The 23317-nt window shown below is 40.5% G+C and overlaps 1 protein-coding gene across 2 annotated transcripts in view; it reads left to right on the top strand.

Moving 5' to 3' along the window:
- The first annotated feature begins 13328 nt into the window (after window positions 1–13328).
- The window catches only part of LOC139405496 (tissue factor pathway inhibitor-like), a 49686-nt gene continuing 39697 nt past the window's right edge, over window positions 13329–23317 (top strand). Inside the window, exon 1 of one of the 2 annotated variants that reach the window (XM_071147863.1) lies at window positions 13329–13736. In XM_071147863.1, the coding sequence (XP_071003964.1) occupies window positions 13649–13736 (88 nt within the window). In that variant the 5' untranslated portion in view covers window positions 13329–13648. The remainder of the gene's footprint in view (window positions 13737–23317) is intronic. The other variant, XM_071147864.1, reaches the window with a different exon arrangement.

The raw sequence follows: 23317 nt of genomic DNA, 5'->3' as shown, positions 1-23317 counted from the left end.
CTCCCACTCCTCCATTCTGCTACCTCTCCCACTCCTCCATTCTGCTACCTCTCCCACTCCTCCATTCTGCTAACTCTCCCACTCCTCCATTCTGCTACCTCACCCACTCCTACATTCTGCTACCTCTCCCACTCCTCCATTCTGCTACCTCACCCACTCCTCCATTCTGCTACCTCTCCCACTCCTCCATTCTGCTACCTCTCCCACTCCTCCATTCTGCTACCTCTCCCACTCCTCCATTCTGCTACCTCTCTCACTGCTTCATTTCGCTAATCCATTTCTATGAGACGTGGCAGACATCTTGAGGAAGCAACCTTTTTCAACTTTCACCTCCCTGCTTCTTTTCATCTTCTCAGCCTTTCCAGCAACTGAACAAAAAAAAAAGGATTCCGTTATTTACTTCATTAGTCATGTTGTTGGATTCTGAGTGTGACAGGTAGCAAATGGAGGATGGGAAAACAGAGACAGCAGACGTTTAGAGTCCCACTGGTTCAGTCTCGGTGAGAACAACAACCGACACATATTTCAAAACAAAATGGGAAATGGGTTATTTATAGTGACTGAGCTAGCTACGCTGATTGGATATTTCCATGCAGAAGGAATTAATGTGGAAATTATTAGGAGTTCAAAATAACAATGTAACGCAAACCCTACATTGTGTCTGACACAATGCAAGCTTTAAAGTGTAGTGTAGCCTGCATAAATGTACAAATTGCTCATTTTTGTAACAACAACAACACCATAATGTTTATAAAAAGGTAGATGATTAGGTTTTATCAATCAAATAAATATTACATAACAGTAGGCTGCTGAGGGGAGAACTGCTCATAATAATGGACAAAATTGGTGTGCGTAACTGGTGGCAGGGAAGTCAGACGCAGGAGAGCAGAACTAGGTAATAGCCGGAGCTGTTTAATTTCAAAACCGCCGGCATAAAGAAATAACCAACATGGGTACAAAACCCGACGCGCACCAGTAAACATGTGCACAAGCACTTACAACAAACAATACCACACAAAGACATGGGGGGAACGGAGGGTTAAATACACAACGATTAATGAGGGAAATGAAAACCAGGTGTGTAGAAAAAACAAGCCAAAACAAATGGAAAATGAAAAGTGGATGGACTATGGCTAGAAGACCGGTGATGCTGACCGCCGAACATCGCCCGACCAAGGAGAGGAACCGACTTCGGCGGAAGTCGTGACAAAAATGGAGTGAATGGAATGTCATCAAACACATGGAAACCGTATGTTTGATGTATTTTATACCATTCCACATATACCACTCCAGCCATTTCCACAAGCCAGTCCTCCCCAAATTAAGATACCACCAACCTCCTGTGGACAACATCACTGACAAATAAAACTTGAAGACACTTAGAAGCTTTTCTTTCCGGTGGTTGCACAACAAATCTCTTATACAATGAAATAAACACATAAAACACTATCATTGCTTGATTTACAACAACCAGGATGCAACCCCTCTCCCCCCAGTCCTCTCAAATGAAAACAAACAAGTGATAGTGTCACGCACTGACCGTAGAGATCTTTTTATTCTCTATGTTTGGTTGGTCAGGGTGTGACTCGAGTGGGAAACTCTATGTTCTTTGTTTCTATGTTTCTCAATCAGGGACAGCTGTCTATCGTTGTCTCTGATTGGAAATCGTACTTAGGCAGCCTTTTTTCCTTTTGTATGTGTGGGTAGTTGTCTTTGTTAATTGGCATTATAGCCTAAGTAAGCTTCACGGTCGTTTTCTTGTTCTTTGTTTTGTTGGCGACATTTATGTACGCTCACCATGCTGCACTTTGGTCCGGTCATTTCCACGACGACAGCGAGCGTGACAGATAGTGTCATCCTCACTGCTTACCACAAATGGAGTGCTCCTTTAAACATTAACAGAGATAGTACAGGACAAAACAAGACTGAAGAGCAGTGGTTATCTTTGTTTATATAATGTCTGGCTTACTGTTTGGACAATGTGTCAACACATTTTGAGTGTTTCTCCTCTTTTCTGGCCTTCTGTGTGGCTTTATTGGTTTTGATCTCCCACGAGGGGAAGAATTCTAGATTCTCTTGGCCACAACAAAAAACAGTTGTTATTTTTGTAGAGCTTACCAAGAGATTAAACTGAGCTGTTGTTTACAAACGGGAATTGAATGTCTTGTTTAATTTAATAAAAGGAGAAATGAAACACAAACCTATCCTCTGCTGAACGCAGTTCATGTCACCCAGCTCACTGAAAACTCTCTTCAAGAACAACGCACCATTGATATCCTGAATACCGTCTTACACCGTGCAATACAGAGGGAGAATGGGAATAATACTTTATTACCTATTACATTAAACTGTACACTAGTAAATATCTCTGGTCTATGAGAAAGTCACCTTTGAGGATTGTGAGAAAAGCTAGTTTGATTGATTTGATTGTTTGATCATAATTGTCTGCTATAATGAATCATTCTCAATAAAGCATCATTTTTTTCCAGGCTAGTGACAGTAGGAGCTATCGATCAAAAATAGACAACTCAATGTGGTTCAACCTCACAGTACACAGTTAGGACAAGACTTCAGATAGTCATAAGAGTGAAATAAAATTCAATGAAACAGCTCCTTTAACGTTTAGCAGAACAGGTGCCCTTCTATTCATCACTAGACCTACTCTGATGGACATCTAGTAAAGGACAGAAACTCTTTTCCTACAAATGTTCCCTAAAGTACAACTCTTTATTCAAATTAAATGTTGCCCGTGTGTTTATCTCTAGAGAAGTATAAGTGGCAAAGCTTCTAATCAGTAAAAGGTAAGAAAATCACAATGAATTGGAGAGAACTCCAGAGTATTGTTTTGTGTGTGTGTGTAAAAACATGAACCAAAAAGCCTCACAGGTCAACTGTTTACCTTTGACCTTCCTGTTCCCAGTCCCTCTAGTCTCACTGACTATTACAACAACATGTTACAACACTGGAGTTCAGTTTATGTAAATACCTTTCCTTAGGCGTCCACAGAAGATATCCCTGACCCTGCAGCTAATTATTCCACTGCAAAAGGAGTGCAGGCCAAGTCTACACAAAGTGGGACAATTTTGTCCATACTTGATATTTACACATTTCCTCATTGAGACATAACTGGTGTGACGAACAGGATTTAATTTGCACAGAAAATCAAAAGAAACAATACCTATTAGACCTATAATGTATAACAGGTTACAGCACCTGTTATACCCAAGAGCTTGGAGGGTGTGTGAGTTTTAAAATAGCTAACATCTAGCAGTGTAAACACTCTTGAGGTAACGTTTAGCACCATCTTCATTTGTCTGCAGTTAATTTAATTGGGGCCTAGGTCCATGATAGGTCAGTGAGGCTGTTGGATAATGGTTGAAACACTACACCCAATGTAAGATCCAAATCCTCTGTAATGTCTTTAATTCAGAGTTACAGTTGTTGATTTACTAGCTAGTGAATTTGAGCCATATTAGCATAGACGTGACAACTCAAAACAACTCAAAACAAGACATGGTATCATGAACAAGATCAAATTTGCTGAAACGAGACACCTACGATTCACCACATGCCAATTTCTTGTCTTCATTTTTGCTAGCTATCTGGCCATCCAGAATCCCAACAGCAAGTTGATTTCTGCTCCATTAAAGCGTGCGCATTGTTTTCGTGACGTTGTTAGCTTACTGTCTATAAGAATGTGATTGCCTCAAGATGGACTGTTGTCAAAATGCTTGATGGCAAATTGACCACAGTGTCATGACTAATGCTGACACAATTCAAAATTATATAATACGGAGCATCGAACAACTGAGTCCAGGTATTGGTCTATAATAAGTCAGAAATTAGACATTACCGATGTTCTTCAAATCAAGATGCATTTCTTTCCCCTAAAATAATAATGCAGTACTCCCAACCCTTATCTTGATACAGAAACCCATTTCACTACGAGAAAATAACTTTTGTTCCCACCATTATGTCACTGTTGTGGCAATGAACTGTTGGGCAACATGGAGACAATAGACTCCGTGGCAACTTTTCTCAATTCTCAAGTTAAGTTGATGATAGATGGGCTAGCTGGCTACCAAAGTGAATGAAAACAGATCACTCAAAAATCTAACCTGACATATTATAAAAGTTTACCTTTTCCCTTAGAGCTTGGAAGAAGATCCTTGATGGCTTCACTCTTGATCTAAGATGACCGTGAAGGTCTCCTTCCAAGGACATTTGGACGTTTGATACATCTGCTCAGCTCTCGGGGCTAGAGGCTAATTGAAAATGGCCTGGCTGGCTGAGGGATATCAGTGAGCAGTATTGGGGAGGATACCACATAGTTCATAATGAATGATGGAATGGGATTCCTCTTCTGTTTCCAAGCAACAGCCGTTTGTGTTTTGCCTCAAGGTGAAAGGCTGCTCTTCCCAATCGTATATATCCTGCTCTCTGTGTGTGCTGACAGTGAGCACAAATCCTAGGGAGGCCATTTCAAACACATCAGGAGGGGAACGGCCATGCAAACTAAATAATGAATTGCGCTAACCTTTATGGGAGCATAGCGGGGGTAATGGGTTGGCGTTTTATTATTTGCAATAACAGCACCGTGTTAGGTTAGGGAAGGCTTTTCCTCTCAAGCTCGGAGTAATAATGGTAGTGATATTCATCTTGGATGTCTTGGTAAATTGTTCCAGGTGATCATGGGTTCAGAAAGGGTATTCACATTAAAGGGCCAATCCGCAGTCGCTACATCCATTTTTGGGTGTTTAAATGTATGATATGTAGCCATCGATTCTGGAAAAATATAACTTCATGAGCTGAGTTCAGGTGTCGTAGCCCATCAGAACCCCCAAAATAGAAGCTTTCACTCCAATGTTGGTAAACAAAGTAAAGGTAAACAACAACTGTACAGCTTCAAAACATGTTCATAACTATAATGTTGATGTAATGGATGGTCAGTCCTTGCATCCATAACTCTGTTTAGGAATTTGAAAACTGAAGCCCAATCCTTCAGCTTTTTACCAAATCAATGGCAGGGACTGCACTTTTGTTATGTTTCAACTACAGATTTCCCCTTTATAGCCACCAGCTCACGAAGGTGTACTTTCTAGCGGCTTTTGGCTAATTTAAACTCATTCTATGAACTAGCTAAGGCCTAAGCACTGACACCTTGCCAGCATACATTGTCTTCAGCTTTCAGTCCCCCTTTTGACCTAAACTACAATCACCATCTAGACTATCATGAGAGGCTACGTTTAGGTCATTTATCAACACAAAGAGCATAGAGATATGCTTCATTAGATAATTAATCTGGAACTGTTTAATTACAAGGGCTGAAAATGCTTTTCATATCTGCTTCTTATTAGGGGATACCTCAAGAGGCTACAGCTAATAGCCACTTTAAGCCCCATTGGAGCCAAATGGGTCATGGCGACTTGACGTCTCCATGTTTGAATAGGCTTTAATCTGAGCCAACAAGAGTCTACAGAGGTCAGAGGTCACAGAGGCTACAGAGGGCTGTGGGTTTGAATAATGAGTTCTCCACTCTGCTCCATTTAAAGTTTAGCCACAGTATGTTGGTACCATCCAGTGTGAACACATGTATACAAAATACACCTGATATAATTTGATTATCATGTCAAATTGAAATGACTTTTAACCACATTGAACAGAGAGGAATTCACTTCTTCACACCCACAAGCAGAAACTTAGGAACTAGGTCATTTGTTTGGTAGGGGAGAGTGTGGTAAGTTGAGCCACCGTTGCTTCGAGGAAACCATACACAAAATGAATAATTTGACCAAATATGGAGGAAGAAACCACATGGAAAAAGTGGTAAGCAAGTTCGGTCAAAAGAATGGATTTTAAAATGAATGTATGTTAGAGGTTTCATGATGCTTGTATCTTGACCAAAGTAGATCATGTAAAGATTTTTCTAAACATCTATAAACTTCAATATGAGGTTCTAAACCTGGCATGAACGTGCATCCTTGTAGTTGTGTGGACTAATATAGTAAAAATGTTTGCCTTGGGATAAACTGAGCCAAAGCTCATGGAATAAGTTGAGCCAATGGTTGAGCCTATGGCGAGTTGAGAAAATTAAAGTGTTTTCTTCCCAGGCCTAAATCAAGGCATTGTTACTGGGATATGAGGTAACAGCAGGGCCTGGTCTATGTTAAAAGTACAAAATATTTGTTAGGTGTTAAGCCTGTGTTAAAAGATGCTTAAAATTATTAACATACTGATCCAAGATGACATAGCAGTGCAGACGCGGTTTGTCGTTCTCCCCTGTACATTTTGTATTTTTCGTCTTTTTTGTATATATTTCAATTTATTTTCAATCTCTTTTCCATTTTTAAATTAAATATAGCTTCCGGTAACCCGCCTCACCCAATGTGATACGGATCCGCTATTTTTAGACCTTTTAGCCAGAACCTCCATCAGAAGCTAACCAGCAAATTAGCTACTAGCTATTTAGTCATTGTCAGCCACTGCTAACGGCCTTTACCTTTGGCACAGACACCAGCCGCTTTTAGTCTGGATAATACTCGCCAGCCTGCCAGTATTGGACTGTTTTCTCCACTATAATGCCGGATTCCTGCCATAAGCTCTGGATCATTACTCCTGATCATCACAGCTAGCTAGCTGCCACCTCGTGGCCCAGTCACAAAGCTAGCTATGAGCCAGGCCCACATCCCGGACCGCTCAGTGATCACTCGGCTACACGGTTGATGCCTCCCGGACTCTTCCCCAACATGGCTAGAACTCCACTACTCCTTCGGATCCTTTTCGTAAGTTCTGGACCTTTGCATTGGATCATCGCTGCTAACTAGCTGCTACTGAGTGGCTATAGTGGCTAACGCCCCTGTCCTGAAGCTAGCACCAGTTAGCCACGAGCCAGGCGCATCTCCAGACTAGCAAACAAAATTACTAAAACCTACAATACCTCTTTTGCCAACTGGCCTGGACCCTTTGTCAACACGAAGCCCTGCCGTTCCACCACTATTGGTCTGCCGACGTAACTCCATCCGCTGTGCCCCAAACCGGCCTTTGCCGGACGTAGCCCCGGCCTGCTAACTTTTAACGCTGTGTCTCCTGTTAGCTGGGTAGTAATGACTAGCCAGCGGCTTCCCTGTTTCATATATTGCTGTACACTGGACCCTATGATCACTTGGCTACACAGCTGATGCCTGCTGGACTGTTCATTAATCACGGTACTCCATTTTGCTATCTGTCAGCCCCAGCCTCGAACTCAGGCCCTGTGGGTAGTTAACTGACCCTCTCTGCCCATTCATCGCCATTTTACCTGTTGTTGTTGTCTTAGCTGATTAACTGTTGTCTTGCCCGTTGTTGTCTTAGCTAGCTCTCCCAATCAACACCTGTGATTGCTTTATGCCTTGGGGTTGTACCAGGTACAACCCCAAATCCATAAACATGGGCACCCTAATAGATATCATCCTTACCAAATTGCCGTCCAAATACACCTCCTCTGTTTTCAATCAGGATCTCAGGGATCACTGCCTCATTACTGCATCAGCTATGAGTCCATGATAAAACGATCACCACTCATCACTGACAAACACTCCCTAAAACACTTCAGCGAGCAGGCCTTTCTAATCGACCTGGCCCAGGAATTCTGGAAGGATATTGACCTCAGTCAGTCTAAGATGCCTGGTCGTTCTTCAAGAGTAATTTCCTCACCATCTTTAATAAGCATCCCCCTTTCAAAAACTGTAGAACTAAGAACAGATATAGCCCTTGGTTCACGCCAGACCTCTCAAATGACTGCCTCGCCTGGTTTAGCAACTACTTCTCAGACAGAGTTCAGTGTGTCAAATCCGAGGGCCTGTTGTCCGGACACCTGGCAGTCTCTATGGGAGTATCACAGGGTTAAATTATCGGGCCAACTCTTTTCTCTGTGTATATCAACAATGTCGCTCTTGCTGCGGGTGATTCCCTGATCCACCTCTACGCAGATGACACCATTATGTATACATCTGGCCCTTCTTTGGACATTGTGTTAACAAACCTCCAAACGAGCTTCAATGCTATACAACACTCCTTCGTGGCCTCCAACTGCTCTTAAACGCTAGTAAAACTAAATGCATGCTTTTCAATCGTTCACTGCCCTCGCTCTCCTAGCATCACTACTCCGGACGGTTCTGACTTAGAATATGTGGACCTAGGTATCTGGCTAGACTGTAAACTCTCCTTCCAGACTCATATTAAACATCTCCAATCCAAAATTAAATCTAGAATCTTCTTTCTATTTCGCAACAAAACATCCTTTACTCACGCCGCCAAACATATCCTAGTAAAACTGACTATCCTACCGATCCTCGACTTCGGCGATGTCATTTACGAAATAACCTCCAACACTCTACTCAGAAAACTGGATGCAGTCTATCACAGTGCCATCTGTTTTGTCACCAAAGCCCCATATACGACCCACCACTATTTGTCGCCAGACCCACTGGCTCCAGGTCATCTATAAGTATTTTCTAGGTAAATCTCTGCCTTATCTCAGCTCACTGGTCACAATAACAACACCCGTAGGACACATTCCAGCAGGTATATCTTACTGGTCATCCCCAAAGCCAACATATCCTTTGGCTGCCTTTCCAATGATTGGAACGAATTGCAAAAATTGCTGAATGTGGTGACTTGTATTTCCCTCACTAACTTTAAACATTAGCTATCCGAGCAGCTAACCGATCGCTGCACCTGTACATAGCCTATCTGTAAATAGCCCATCCAACTACCTCATCCCCATACTGTTATTTTTATTTATTTTTTTTGCTCCTTTGCACACCAGTATTTCGACTTGCACATCATCATCTGAACATATATCACTCCAGTGTTAATTTGCTAAATTGTCATTACTTTCTACCATGGCCTATTTATTGCCTTACCTCCTCATGCCATTTGCACACACTGTATATAGACTTTTTTCTATTGTGTTATTGACTGTCTGCTTGTTCATTCCATGTGTAACTTTGTGTTGTTGTTTGTGTCGCACTGCTTTGCTTTTCCTTAGCCAGTTCGCAGTTGTAAATGAGAACTTGTTCTCAACTGGCCTACCTGGTTAAAAAAAGGTGTTCTCAACTGGCCTACCTGGTTAAAAAAAGGTGTTCTCAACTGGCCTACCTGGTTAAAAAAAGGTGAAATAAAAAATAAAAAATAAAAACAGACAAAAAGCGATTGTAATTGTGTTGAATTGTGTTTGGAAAATAAAGATAGACATGGTTTTAAAAAGGTACTGGTAATATTTAATTCAGTACAGAAATGTGTAGGTGGCTTTGCTTAATTTACACTTTTCAAGCATTCCAATTTACCCCATACCTAAGTTGTGCCAAGGGACCACTTTTTTTGGACAAGTTCTGGACAAGTTCAGAACTGTAATGTTTACATGAATTCTGATTATTTTCAGGGACACAACATCCTGATATACAGTGCCTTGCGAAAGTATTCGGCCCCCTTGAACTTTGCGACCTTTTGCCACATTTCAGGCTTCAAACATAAAGATATAAAACTGTATTTTTTTGTGAAGAATCAACAACAAGTGGGACACAATCATGAAGTGGAAAGACATTTTATTGGATATTTCAAACTTTTTTAACAAATCAAAAACTGAAAAATTGTGCGTGCAAAATTATTCAGCCCCTTTACTTTCAGTGCAGCAAACTCTCTCCAGAAGTTCAGTGAGGATCTCTGAATGATCCAATGTTGACCTAAATGACTAATGATGATAAATACAATCCACCTGTGTGTAATCAAGTCTCCGTATAAATGCACCTGCACTGTGATAGTCTCAGAGGTCCGTTAAAAGCGCAGAGAGCATCATGAAGAACAAGGAACACACCAGGCAGGTCCGAGATACTGTTGTGAAGAAGTTTAAAGCCGGATTTGGATACAAAAAGATTTCCCAAGCTTTAAACATCCCAAGGAGCACTGTGCAAGCGATAATATTGAAATGGAAGGAGTATCAGACCACTGCAAATCTACCAAGACCTGGCCGTCCCTCTAAACTTTCAGCTCATACAAGGAGAAGACTGATCAGAGATGCAGCCAAGAGGCCCATGATCACTCTGTATGAACTGCAGAGATCTACAGCTGAGGTGGGAGACTCTGTCCATAGGACAACAATCAGTTGTATATTGCACAAATCTGGCCTTTATGGAAGAGTGGCAAGAAGAAAGCCATTTCTTAAAGATATCCATAAAAAGTGTTGTTTAAAGTTTGCCACAAGCCACCTGGGAGACACACCAAACATGTGGAAGAAGGTGCTCTGGTCAGATGAAACCAAAATGGAACTTTTTGGCAACAATGCAAAACGTTATGTGTGGCGTGAAAGCAACACAGCTGAACACACCATCCCCACTGTCAAACATGGTGGTGGCAGCATCATGGTTTGGGCCTGCTTTTCTTCAGCAGGGACAGGGAAGATGGTTAAAATTGATGGGAAGATGGATGGAGCCAAATACAGGACCATTCTGGAAGAAAACCTGATGGAGTCTGCAAAAGACCTGAGACTGGGACGGAGATTTGTCTTCCAATAAGACAATGATCCAAAACATAAAGCAAAATCTACAATGGAATGGTTCAAAAATAAACATATCCAGGTGTTAGAATGGCCAAGTCAAAGTCCAGACCTGAATCCAATCGAGAATCTGTGGAAAGAACTGAAAACTGCTGTTCACAAATGCTCTCCATCCAACCTCACTGAGCTCGAGCTGTTTTGCAAGGAGGAATGGGAAAAAATGTCAGTCTCTCGATGTGCAAAACTGATAGAGACATACCCCAAGCGACTTACAGCTGTAATCGCAGCAAAAGGTGGCGCTACAAAGTATTAACTTAAGGGGGCTGAATAATTTTGCACGCCCAATTTTTCAGTTTTTGATTTGTTAAAAAAGTTTGAAATATCCAATAAATGTCGTTCCACTTCATGATTGTGTCCCACTTGTTGTTGATTCTTCACAAAAAAATACAGTTTTATATCTTTATGTTTGAAGCCTGAAATGTGGCAAAAGGTCGCAAAGTTCAAGGGGGCCGAATACTTTCGCAAGGCACTGTACATGTATAGATAGCTGTGTTAAAAATAACCCTATACAGTATTTCCCTTTACAGAGTGATGCTGAATGTAAAAAAATGGCTCAATTTACTCTACTTTCCCCTACCTGAGGATTTTCTGGACCAGGATAATACATCACTTCCATCAAGCATTACATGTGATACGTAATGCTTATACCATACAGGTAGATTTAAATGAAATTCCCCTAAATCTGACTCACAGTTAGGCTACCTCCTAAGAAGAATGCCAAGAGTGTGTAAATGTCACGACTTCCACCGAAGTCGGTCCCTCTCCTTGTTCGGGCGGCGTTCAGTGGTCGACGTCACTGGCCTTCTAGCCATCGCCGATCCACTTTTCATTATCCATTTGTTTAGTCTTTGTTTTACACACCTGGTTTCAATTCCCCAATTACATGTTCCTTATTTAACCCTCTGTTTTCTCCATGGTTTTTGTGAGTGTTTGTTTTATGTATTTCAGTCCTTTTGTGTGGGCTTGGTATATCTTCATGTATTTGGTCATTTTGAGTAATGTAACTTTTATTACTTATCTCTGCTGTCCTGTGCCTGACTCCTCTGCACCAGCTACTTCCAGACTTTTTACAGTAAAGCTGTCATCTAGGCAAGGATGGCTACTTTGAAGAATCTCAAAGATAAAATATATCTGTTTAACGCTTTTTTTGGTTACTACATTGTTCCATATGTGTTATTTCATAGTTTTGATGTTTTCACTATTATTCTACAATGTAGAAAATAGTAAAAATGAAGAAAAACCCTTGAATGAGTAGGTGTGTCCAAACCTTTGATAATGTATACTGTATAATAGAACGTTCCCTGGTGAATTGCATTATGTGTAAAAAACTATTGAAACCCTTGTCGTTCTGTCCTGGGCAGACAGGTGGTGGTTGGTAGCTGCTGTCCTACAACAGACATGATGGAGCCTGGGTAAAGTATTTAGCTGTAGACTTATTCATTTGCTCCAGTTTGTTATATTGTCAATATTGTAAAGAAGTTTGTCCGCTATTTATTCTTCACTTGCTAATAAAAGCACTCACCTTAGGCAGAAAGATGCAGTACCATCCTTGTATGCCTTATCACTGAAATATCCCCCGTGAAGGCCTAGTTTACACAGGTATCAGCTACCATATAGTAATTCATTGTTTGATCGGTTTAACATTGTGCAAGTGATCTAGACTGGTTGAGTACAGGCCTACGCTACAGTGCATGTTTTCCCTACAGCTTAATCCAAAACCTACAACAATCCAATTTCCCAGATAGATCCCAGATTTTCAATACAAGCTAGGATTTAGCTTTTATCTGAAGTGTTCCCAAAGACCACCAGCCATGTACAAGTTCCCTGAATGAGATAGACACTTTGATGGAGTTTCTGGCAAAAACTGAACAAGTAATGTGCTTCAGATGTGAATATTTCATTGCAGTGGAATGAATAGTGGCAGATTAAGGTGTAGAGAGAGCTGACAAGATGTGACCAGAGGTCATAGCTTGCCACTGTTCATTACATCCCAAGTTATGGAGAGAGAAGTTCCTTTGGTTTCCAAAGAATTCCAAATATGAAAGGTGACAACTGTACATTTGGAAGATCAACAATAATAATACATTTACACTCATCAACAGGTTATTTCTAATGTATAATACCTGATTTTGGTAAACATTAGAAAAGAAAAGTGTTATAGAGAGAAGAATAACATGCAGTGACCACTCATCACTACCATAACATAAAAACTCTAAATCACATTGAGGCATTTGTAGCTTACTTTCAATGCATTATGGCAATGTAATGGTGCTTCTGTATGGTCACAGTAGCCTCCAGAATGTAATGAAGATACAGTGTGAACACCATTTTAAAAATGTATTTAGCTAGGCATGTCAGATAAGAACAAATTCTTATTTATAATGACCACCTACCCCGGCCGAACCCAGGCGATACTGGGTCGATTGTGTGCCGCCCAATCACGGCTGGATGTGACAGCCTGGATTCAAACCAGGGACTATAGTGACACCTCTTGCACTGAGATGCAATGTCTTAGACTGCTGTGCCACTCAGGAGCCCAATCTATTCATATTATTAGTGTAAGCTAATGTTCATACACAAATGCAACACCTTACCTTAGAAGGTTTAGGAGTGAATAATGAAAGTGATATATATATATATGGCACAGTGGTCTAAGGCACTGCGTCTCATTGCAAGTGGAGTCACTACAGACCCTGGTTCACATCTGGCTGTGATTGGGAGTCCCATAGGGCTGTGCACAATTGGTCCAGGATAGGCTATCATTGTAAATAAGAACTTGCCTAGATACATTAAAAATATGTATTCTCAAGAGAGAACTGGTCCAACCAATAATGATAATGGAACTAGAAATATAGTTATTTATTATTAATTTCGAAAAATGTAATATGAACCGTTTTAAGAGTTTGTGTCTAGTTCACCATCGAGGAGAGTAAATATAGCCAGTCTATTACTAACCGGAAGTGCGTGGATGATCAGCTACCATCATCAGTCTTTTAAACAAAAGTTCAAGAAGGTTTCACAGCAACTTTACTGTAGTCTACTTCCCCGACCGCTGACATGTCTTCAATGAATAGCTGGTGGATTCCATGCATTGTTTTACTTCATTCCGCTTATTTGGGATCTTGTGATTCAGACTCTGGAATAGGTAAGATAATAATTTTGACTTGTTGATATATAATTTTCTCCCTTGTGTGTCCATGAGTTCGAGTTGGACTTTGCATTCAACGATCTACAGTTGTGTAAGTTAGTTGTTTCAAGATGTATGTCTTTCAATATTTCCCCCGAATAGACTTCACGTGTCAAGAAGCCCGGGAGTAATTTGGATTTAGCCAATTCAATATCAAATGATGGCGCCTGATATCCCCAACATGGATAAACAGAAAACGGAGTTATGCCACTTTCACGCTCATTTCTCTCAGCTTTAGTTCGGTTATGTTGACACAAAACCTTACAAAAAAAGGTATTGCAGTTTTGAAACTGCAGTAAAAGTGCAGTAACTGCAGTCGAATGTGGTATTTTAGACGCAGTAATTGCAGAATTGAACTGCAGTTGAACGATACCACACTGTAATTGTAGTAAAACCGCCGAGTTAGACTGCACTTATATTGCATTGTACTACAGTTAAACTGCACTCTGACTGCAATCTTTTTCGTAAGGGGCTTAACCATTGTTAATAGTTAATTATAGCCTAGTGTTTGTGCGCAGATGTGCTTGACGAACACGCGTAAAATTCCATACAATTCCATGTGGACAACTATTAAACGTCCTACTTTAAAAATAGGCTATTATTATCTATTGTCATATTTTAATTGTGTCTGGTCAGTTGTCCATATATCCTGCCACTTGTTAACTACATAGCCTAAGGACTAAGTCATTTGAATTCCGTTTTCCGTTTTCCAATACTGTGCATTCTCCTTGACGTTTTAAAAGACCTGGTAGGCAACCTCTTTCCAAGCTTTAGGCCATTTATCAAACCACGTTTTTAACCCTCAAGCTCCCAACATATTTTACATACATTGATTACCAACTGGGGTCATTTTGACCCCAAGAAGAAACTATTGGAAAAAGCAACAATCAAAGCAAAATATAAATGTAATTATCATCAAAATATCGTTAGACATGTCAACAATGTTATCTGGGGAAAAAATTACCAAAAACAGACTGTTATTTTAGCTAAATTGGGAAACACTTACATTTCTTATTCTGTAAAGCCCCCCCCCCCCCCCCCCCCAAATATCTTCCTTGATTTAATGTGCAGTTTTTTTCCAAAGTAGAATCGACATAAGTACTAAAAAGCAGAGTTACCATCATTAGATTCAAGCATCATTTAGTTTTTGAAGTAAATATACAACTTGACATATTTATGTGATAAAAACCACAGGGCACAGCCAAGTCAGCATTATCAACGTTGTTAATGAAACAATGGGAGTCGTATGAGCTATGATAACATGCATCAAAACGCATAAAACCAAATGGTATAGCACCCAACAAGTTGCACATATAGAATGTTGGAGGGTATTATAGGAATTTAATTTTTTGGGAGAATACAATTCAGCATTATTTGTAGAGAGGGTATCTAGTTTCTGTATTACAGTTCTACCAAGCATTAATTTGCCTGGCTCCACATTTGCATTTACTTAATTTAGCAGACGCTCTTGTCCAGAGCGACTTACAGTTGTGAGTGCATACATTTTCATACTAGTCCCCCGTGGGAATCAAACCCTTAACGCTGGCGTTGCAAGCATCATGCTCTGCCAACTGAGCTACACGGAACTACCCAGAGTCCTAGTGCCGGCTAAACTCTACGCTAAGCCCACAGATGTTAGTTTCTTCTCCGCATTGAGTCTGGATCTGAGTACCTCCCTGACGATTTATAGAGTGCAAACGCTTTCTAAATATTGTGATTGGTTCCAGAAAACGATGGGTTGGACCAGAGTCAGAACACACATGGGCAAAGCCGCATTTTGAAAATGAGTAATTGGTTTGATACTTTGTTTGGTTAGAGATAATCCAATCGCTGATGACTTTGTTTTGTACAACACCCCTCATTTTGACGTCACCACAAACAACTTCAACGATGGCCGTCTCAGACTGAAGAATGTAGCGAACAATAGAGCAGCGGTAGAATTCAGAGTCGTCAGGCAGTGTTCATACCGCTGACAGACTTTTATCAGCAGCTTTGACTGACACTAAGAATATATCTAAGGTCATTTAGATTTTGTACATGGCCATACCTAGTTATAACCAATGATAACGACCGGCATGAGGTGCTCCATTTCTGCAGATGATCAGTCTATTTGGTCTAGGTCACTGATACAGGTCCACCTCCACCTCAATGATGATATGTGCAATTTAAAGCCCCCATGCAGTCTATTTATTTGTATTTTGAAATCATCACTTTATGCCTAACAAATCACTCTGTGTGTTTATTTAATGAAAATAACTTTTTTTGTAATTCATTTCCCTGAGCCTCTTTTGGGCATTGAAATGCTGTCTGATCGTGTGAGCGTTAGGAAACTAATTTGAAGATATTTACTTACACAGCCATGATAGAGCCCACTCCCTTACACAGATGAATGGTCATTGATGTATTATAATCAGATTAGATTGTGACATCATGATCTGAGCTAAAATCTCCATCCCACATGAACAGGCAGAAATTTCAGGATAAAAAAAATTGCTCTTACACAAAAAGGGCATGATCATAACTTTCACAATTTCAGGGTGTTATTTCGACCTGATAGTGTAGAAATATCAGGGGGGGGGGGGGGGGTAATCTGGAAAATCAAGTTAACTGCACTGCCCCTTATATAATGACCCCAGAGAAACCTGGATTCAAATTAAGACTGTTTTAGGTTTGCCCTAGAATAATAACTTTTCTGAGAATACACACCAATATGGCTCTATACAGTTGATGTCGGAAGAGTACGTACACCTTAGCCAAATACATTTAAACTCAGTTTTTCACAATTCCTGACATTTAATCTGAGTAAAAATTCCCTGTTTTAGGTCAATTAGGATCATCACTTTATTTTAAGAATGTGAAACGTTAGAATAATAGTAGAGAGAGATTTATTTAAGCTTTTATTTCTTTCATCACATTCCCAGTGGGTCAGATGTTTACGTACACTCAATTAGTATTTGGTAGCATTGCCTTTAAATTGTTTAACTTGAGTCAATTGTTTTGGGTAGCCTTCCACAAGGTTCCCACAATAAGTTGGGGGAATTTTGTCAGAGCTGGTGTAAGTAACTGTGTCAGGTTTGTAGGCCTCCTTGCTCGCTCGTGCTTTTTCAGTTCTGGCCACACATTTTCTATAGGATTGAGGTCAGGGCTTTGTGATGGCCACTCCAATACCTTGACTTTGTTGTCCTTAAGCCATTTTGCCACAACTTTGGAAGTATGCTTGGGGTCATTGTTCATTTGGAAGACCCATTTGCGACCAAGCTTTAACCTCCTGACTGATGTCTTGAGATGTTGCTTCAATTTATCCACATAATTTTCCCTCCTCATGAAGCCATCTATTTTGTGAAGTGCACCAGTTCCTCCTGCAGCAAAGCACCCCCCAACATGATGCTGCCACCCCCGTGCTTCACGGTTGGGATGGTGGTCTTCGGCTTGCAAGCCTCCCCCTTTTTCCTCCAAACATAACGATGGTCATTATGGACAAACAGTTCTATTTTTGTTTCATCAGACCAGAGAACATTTCTCCAAAAAGTACGATCTTTGTCCCCATATGCATTTGCAAACCGTCGTCTGGCTTTTTTTTAATGGTGGTTTTGGAGCAGTGGCTTCTTCCTTGTCCAGATGGCGCACAGTTCATACCCTGATCAGAGCTGCAGCTGGGAGTTCCTTATGCCAGGTTGCAATAGTCTCAAAGGTTGTTAAGGTGGCGCGATGAGTAGGGATGGTACAAAATATACTGTAGGGCAAACCTGGCCAGGTATCCTCGACGGCCTGTCATTGAGGTTCTGTAGAAGACATATGAAGTTCAATAGTCTGCAATAGAATTTAAATCCCCTCATATTAGTATTTTACTGGGATATAACGTGTTACTGTACTATTGCCATTTTATGACCACTTTATTACTGTATGTGTTTTAAGGTCATGTGTGTTACCTAGGACATGGCCTACATCTGGGCCAAAGTCATGATATGACTGCTACAGATGGCAGATCTTAATTTTATCACCCTGTTGCAGGAGAACTTTGCGAAAAATGTAGAAACTCCTACAAAAATCTCCATGAATTATAATTTCAAATAATAATTCCACAGATCTTGTTGCTGTAGGATTATTTTCCTGCTGTAGCAAACTGGCTCAAATGACGATCCTACATCTGTAAAATAGGTCTTGTTTAATCCAAACACTGAATTCAACCTGGTATGTACATTTAGACACTATAAGTTTGGTCTTTAACAAGTTTGTTGCCTTTTTGCAAGTTTACATTTTTAGGGCACCTCACAGTGTACACACTCATTATTAACTTGTAATGATTTACTCAAACACAAATACACAACAAGCAATTGGCCTCTATATCACAACCCTGACCTTCTTGAAGTATACAATATGCTTGAGTGCCCATAATTTGCATGCTGACTGCAGGAATGTCCACCTTAGCTGTTGCCAGAGAAATTGATGTTAATTTCTCTACCATAAACCGCCTCCAACATCTTTTTAGAGAATTTGGCAGTACGTCCAACTGGCTTCACAACCGCAGACCACGTATAACCACACCAGCCCACAACCTCCACATCCGGCTTCTTCACTTGCGTGATCATCAGAGGAAGGGAGGGGGGAAATTTCTGTCTGTAATAAAAACTCCTTCTGATTGGCTGGGTCTGGCTCCCCAGTGGGTTGGCCTGGCAAATCATGTGAAATCCATAGATTAGGGCCTAATCAATTCATTTAAATTGACTAACTTCCTTATAAGAATTGTTATTCAGCAAAATCTTTGAAATGGTTGCATGTTGCGTTGCTATTTTTTAAAAGTAAATTAGAGGAAAAACAGTAGAAGAATTCTCTGCCCTTTTACAAACACAACATTAGTATCAACTTTGAAATGGACGAATCTTAATGCCCCTCTAGTCATCTGGTGGAGGTGAACAGCATAAACAGCATGCATTTCTGGGGAAATTTAATAAGCTGTTCACTCACTGTTTGATATGGTCCGCTATGCTAAAGCCCCCGGCGATATGCAAAAGGAAATTGCTTAGCATGTGCCATTTTTAATTTGCTTTTAGCTTACTGTAACTCTGTTTTAGTGTATTGTTGTGAGTTTGTGAGGTAGGCTACAGTAGCTAGATCACCTGATGAGATCTATAAAAGAGTGGCAGCCCTTTGGGTTCGACCAGTGAAAATGTGCAATGATTTCAACACTTAGTCAGTGTTCGGCCCTAAAAAATGTTAATGGGACAGTGTCAATTTAAAATGACCATAAATCTCATCTGCAGGCAATTTAAAGGTCCAATATAGCCATTTTTATATCAATATCAAATCAAATCAAATTTTATTTGTCACATACACATGGTTAGCAGATGTTAATGCGAGTGTAGCGAAATACTTGTGCTTCTAGTTCCGACAATGCAGTGATAACCAATGAGTAATCTAACCTAACAATTCCACAACTACTACCTTATACACACAAGTGTAAAGGGATAAAGAATATGTACATAAAGATATATGAATTAGCGATGGTACAGAACGGCATAGGCAAGATGCAGTAGATGGTATCGAGTACAGTATATCCATATGAGATGAGTAATGTAGGGTATGTAAACATATAAAAGTGGCATTGTTTAAAGTGGCTAGTGATACATGTATTACATCAAGATGGCAAGATGCAGTAGATGATATAGAGTACAGTATATACATATGAGATGAGTAATGTGGGGTATGTAAACATTATATTAAGTGGCATTGTTTAAAGTGGCTAGTGATAATTTTTTTTCAATTTTTTTCCATCAATTTCCATTATTAAAGTGGCTGGAGTTGAGTCAGTATGTTGGCAGCAGCCACTCAATGTTAGTGGTGGCTTTTTAACAGTCTGATGGCCTTGAAATATAAGCTGTTTTTCAGTCTCTCGGTCCCTGCTTTGATGCACCTGTACTGACCTCGCTTTCTGGATGACAGCGGGGTGAACAGGCAGTGGCTTGGGTGGTTGTTGTCCTTGATGATCTTTATGGCCTTCCTGTGACATCGGGTGGAGTAGGTGTCCTGGAGGGCAGGTAGTTTGCCCCTGGTGATGCGTTGTGCAGACCTCACTACCCTCTGGAGAGCCTTACGGTTGTGGGCGGAGCAGTTGCTGTACCAGGCGGTGATACAGCCCGACAGGATGCTCTCGATTGTGCATTTGTAAAAGTTTGTGAGTGCTTTTGGTGACAAAAGGGCGGGGTGGAGACCCAGGGTCTCGAGCTTGATGACGAGTTTGGAGGGTACTATGGTGTTAAATGCTGAGCTGTAGTCGATGAACAGCATTCTCACATAGGTATTCCTCTTGTCCAGATGGGTTAGGGCAGTGTGCAGTGTGGTTGCGATTGCGTCGTCTGTGGACTTATTGGGGTGGTAAGCAAATTGGAGTGGGTCTAGGGTGTCAGGTAGGGGGGAGGTGATATGGTCCTTGACTAGTCCCTCAAAGAACTTCATGATGACGGAAGTGAGTGCTACGGGGGCGGTAGTCGTTTAGCTCAATTACCTTAGCTTTCTTGGGAACAGGAACAATGTAATATAATTTCTGAGTAACAATGTCACGCCCTGACCTTAGAGAGCCGTTTTATTTCTCTATTTGGTTAGGGCAGGGTGTGATGTGGTGTGGGCATTCTATGTTTTGTTTTCTATGTTTCTTTATTTCTATGTTTTGGCCGGGTATGGTTCTCAATCAGGGACAGCTGTGTATCGTTGTCTCTGATTGGGAATCATACTTAGGTAGCCCTTTTCCCCTCCTGTCAGTGTGGGTAGTTAACTTTGTTTGTGAAACTTCGCCCTGTAAGCCTCACGGCTGTTTCTTTCGTTTGTTGTTTTGTTGGCGACATTTTAAAATAAAAGGAAAATGTATGCTCACCACACTGGTCCACTTCTTTTGACGGCCGTGACAAACAATAAAGTTCTTTACTGTAATAGATTTAAATTAAAATGGGTAAAAATAGCTTTTTAGCAAAACTATTTCTCAAGCAAGAATTTAGCTTGGACTTGTCTGTGAGTGGTCTAAGTGGGGAGGGGAAAACTGAAAACTAGCTGTTATTGGCAGAGGTTTGGAACTGTCTTTGTTATTGGTCTATTAACTCATTTACTGCATGGTACCGCATGGTGATGTCACCATGAAAACCCCAAACTCCTATGCAAACTGCTGATTAGAAGATCCTGTGTATATTGTATTTTCAACCAACAACTATCAGGAAATTACACAGATCAAATTCGTTAACAATTTTACAGTGTTAGTTTCATCAGCTGTTATACATTATGATGTAAATCAGAGGAAAAACTGAATTTTGACTGCACTGGGCTGCTGCAGCATGCTCCTTGGGATTGTTCTGGCAAGGAGCCATCTGGTACAAGCTTATAAGACTGCTTTAACTACAGCAATCAATATGCTGGCTTATCGTCCATTGAACATTTTATCTGTCTTCTCTGCTAGGCAGATCTGAAAGCAGCATATCTGCATCCATCGCATAAATGCAAGATTAACTGATTAGAGGTCGACCGATTGATCGGAATGGACGATTAATTAGGGCCGATTTCAAGTTTTCATGACAATCGGAAAACTGTATTTTTTGGCGCTGATTTGCCGATTTATTTTTAATTCACTTATTTAATTTTTTTTTTATACCTTTATTTAACTAGGCAAGTCAGTTAAGAACACATTCTTATTTTCAATGACGGCCTAAGGACGGTGGGTTAACTTCCTTGTTCAGGGGCAGAACGACAGATTTTCACCTTGTCAGCTCGGGGGATCCAATCTTGAGTGTAGGGGGCAGGATTTTCGTTTTTGGCAAAAAAACGTACCCATTTGAAACTGCCTATTTCTCAGGCCCAGAAACTAGAATATGCATATAATTGTCAGATTAGGATAGAAAACACTCTAAAGTTTCCAAAACTGTCAAAAATATTGTCTGTGAGTATAACAGAACTGATATTGCAGGCGAAAAACCTGAGGAAAATCAAAACAGGAAGTGCTGTTTTTCCTGAAAGCTCTCTGTTCCATTGGATGCCTATCAACCATATTCCTTTTCCAATGGCTTCCTCAAGGTGTCAAATGTCTTTAGACATAGTTTCAGGCTTTTATTTAGAAAAATGAGCGAGAAAGATAACATCCCGTCAGTGGATAGCTGGGTGTTCGCAGAGTTTTGCTTGCTCAACAGAGTGGGGCAGCCATTGTCTCTCCCTCTTCTATTGAAAAAGCGACAGTCCCGATTGATATATTATCGATTATATATTTTAAAAACAACCTGAGGATTGATTATAAAAAACGTTTGACATGTTTCTATGGACATTACGGATACTATTTGGAATTTTCGTTTGCGATGTCGTGACCGCTCGAGCCTGTGGACTTCTGAACATAACGAGCCAAACAAATGGAGGTATTTTGGATATAAAAATAATATTTATGGAACAAAAGGAACATTTATTGTGTAACTGGGAGTCTCGTGAGTGCAAATAACCGAAGATCATCAAAGGTAAGCGATTTAATCTATTACTTTTCTGACTTTCGTGACCAATCTACTTGGCTGCTAGGTGTTTGTAATATTTTGTCTACTGAGAGAGATGTTCTTACATAAACGCTTGTTATGCTTTCGCCGAAAAGCTGTATTGAAATCTGACATACCAGGTAGATTAACAACAAGCTAAGCTGTGTTTTGCTATATTGCACTTGTGATTTCATGAAAATTAAATATGTTTAGTAATTTAATTTGAATTTGGCGTTCTGCAATTCAGCAGATGTTGATGAAAATGATCCCGCTAACGGGATGGGTGCATCAAGAAGTTAACTAGTCCAATGCAATAACGACCTTCCTCTCTCTCGTTGCACTTACTGCGCGAATGCAGTAAGCCAAGGTAAGTTGCTAGCTAGCATTAAACTTATCTTATAAAAAACAATCAATCATAACCACTTGTTAACTACACATGGTTGATGATATTACTAGATATGATCTAGCGTGTCCTGCGTTGCATATAATCTGACTGAGCATACAAGCATACACGTATCTGACTGAGCGGTGGTAGGCAGAAGCAGGCGCGTAAACATTCATTCAAACAGCACTTTCGTGCGTTTTGCCAGCAACTCTTCATTGTGCGTCAAGCATTGCGCTGTTTATGACTTCAAACCTATCAACTCCCGAGATGAGGTTTAACCGAAGTGAAATGGCTAGCTAGTTAGCGCGTGCTAATAGCGTTTCAAACGTCACTCGCTCTGAGTCTTCTAGTTGTTGGTGGCTGTTGTCATTGTGTTGCTGGTTCGAGCCCAGGGAGGAGCGAGGAGAGGGACGGAAGCTATACGGTTACACTTGCAATACTAAAGTGCCTATAAAAACATCCAATAGTCAAAGGTTAATGAAATACAAATAGTATAGAGGGAAATAGTCCTATAATTCCTATAATAACTACAACCTAAAACTTCTTACCTGGAAATATTGAAGACTGATGTTAAAAGGAACCACCAGCTTTCATACGTTCTCATGTTCTGAGCAAGGAACTGAAACGTTAGCTCTCTTACATGGCAAATATTGCACTTTTAC

This window comes from Oncorhynchus clarkii, chromosome 3 (genome assembly GCF_045791955.1).
Source record: "Oncorhynchus clarkii lewisi isolate Uvic-CL-2024 chromosome 3, UVic_Ocla_1.0, whole genome shotgun sequence".
Lineage (NCBI taxonomy): Eukaryota > Metazoa > Chordata > Actinopteri > Salmoniformes > Salmonidae > Oncorhynchus > Oncorhynchus clarkii.
Note: the sequence above shows the minus strand (reverse complement) of the source record. Positions and strands in the feature narration are given on the sequence as shown.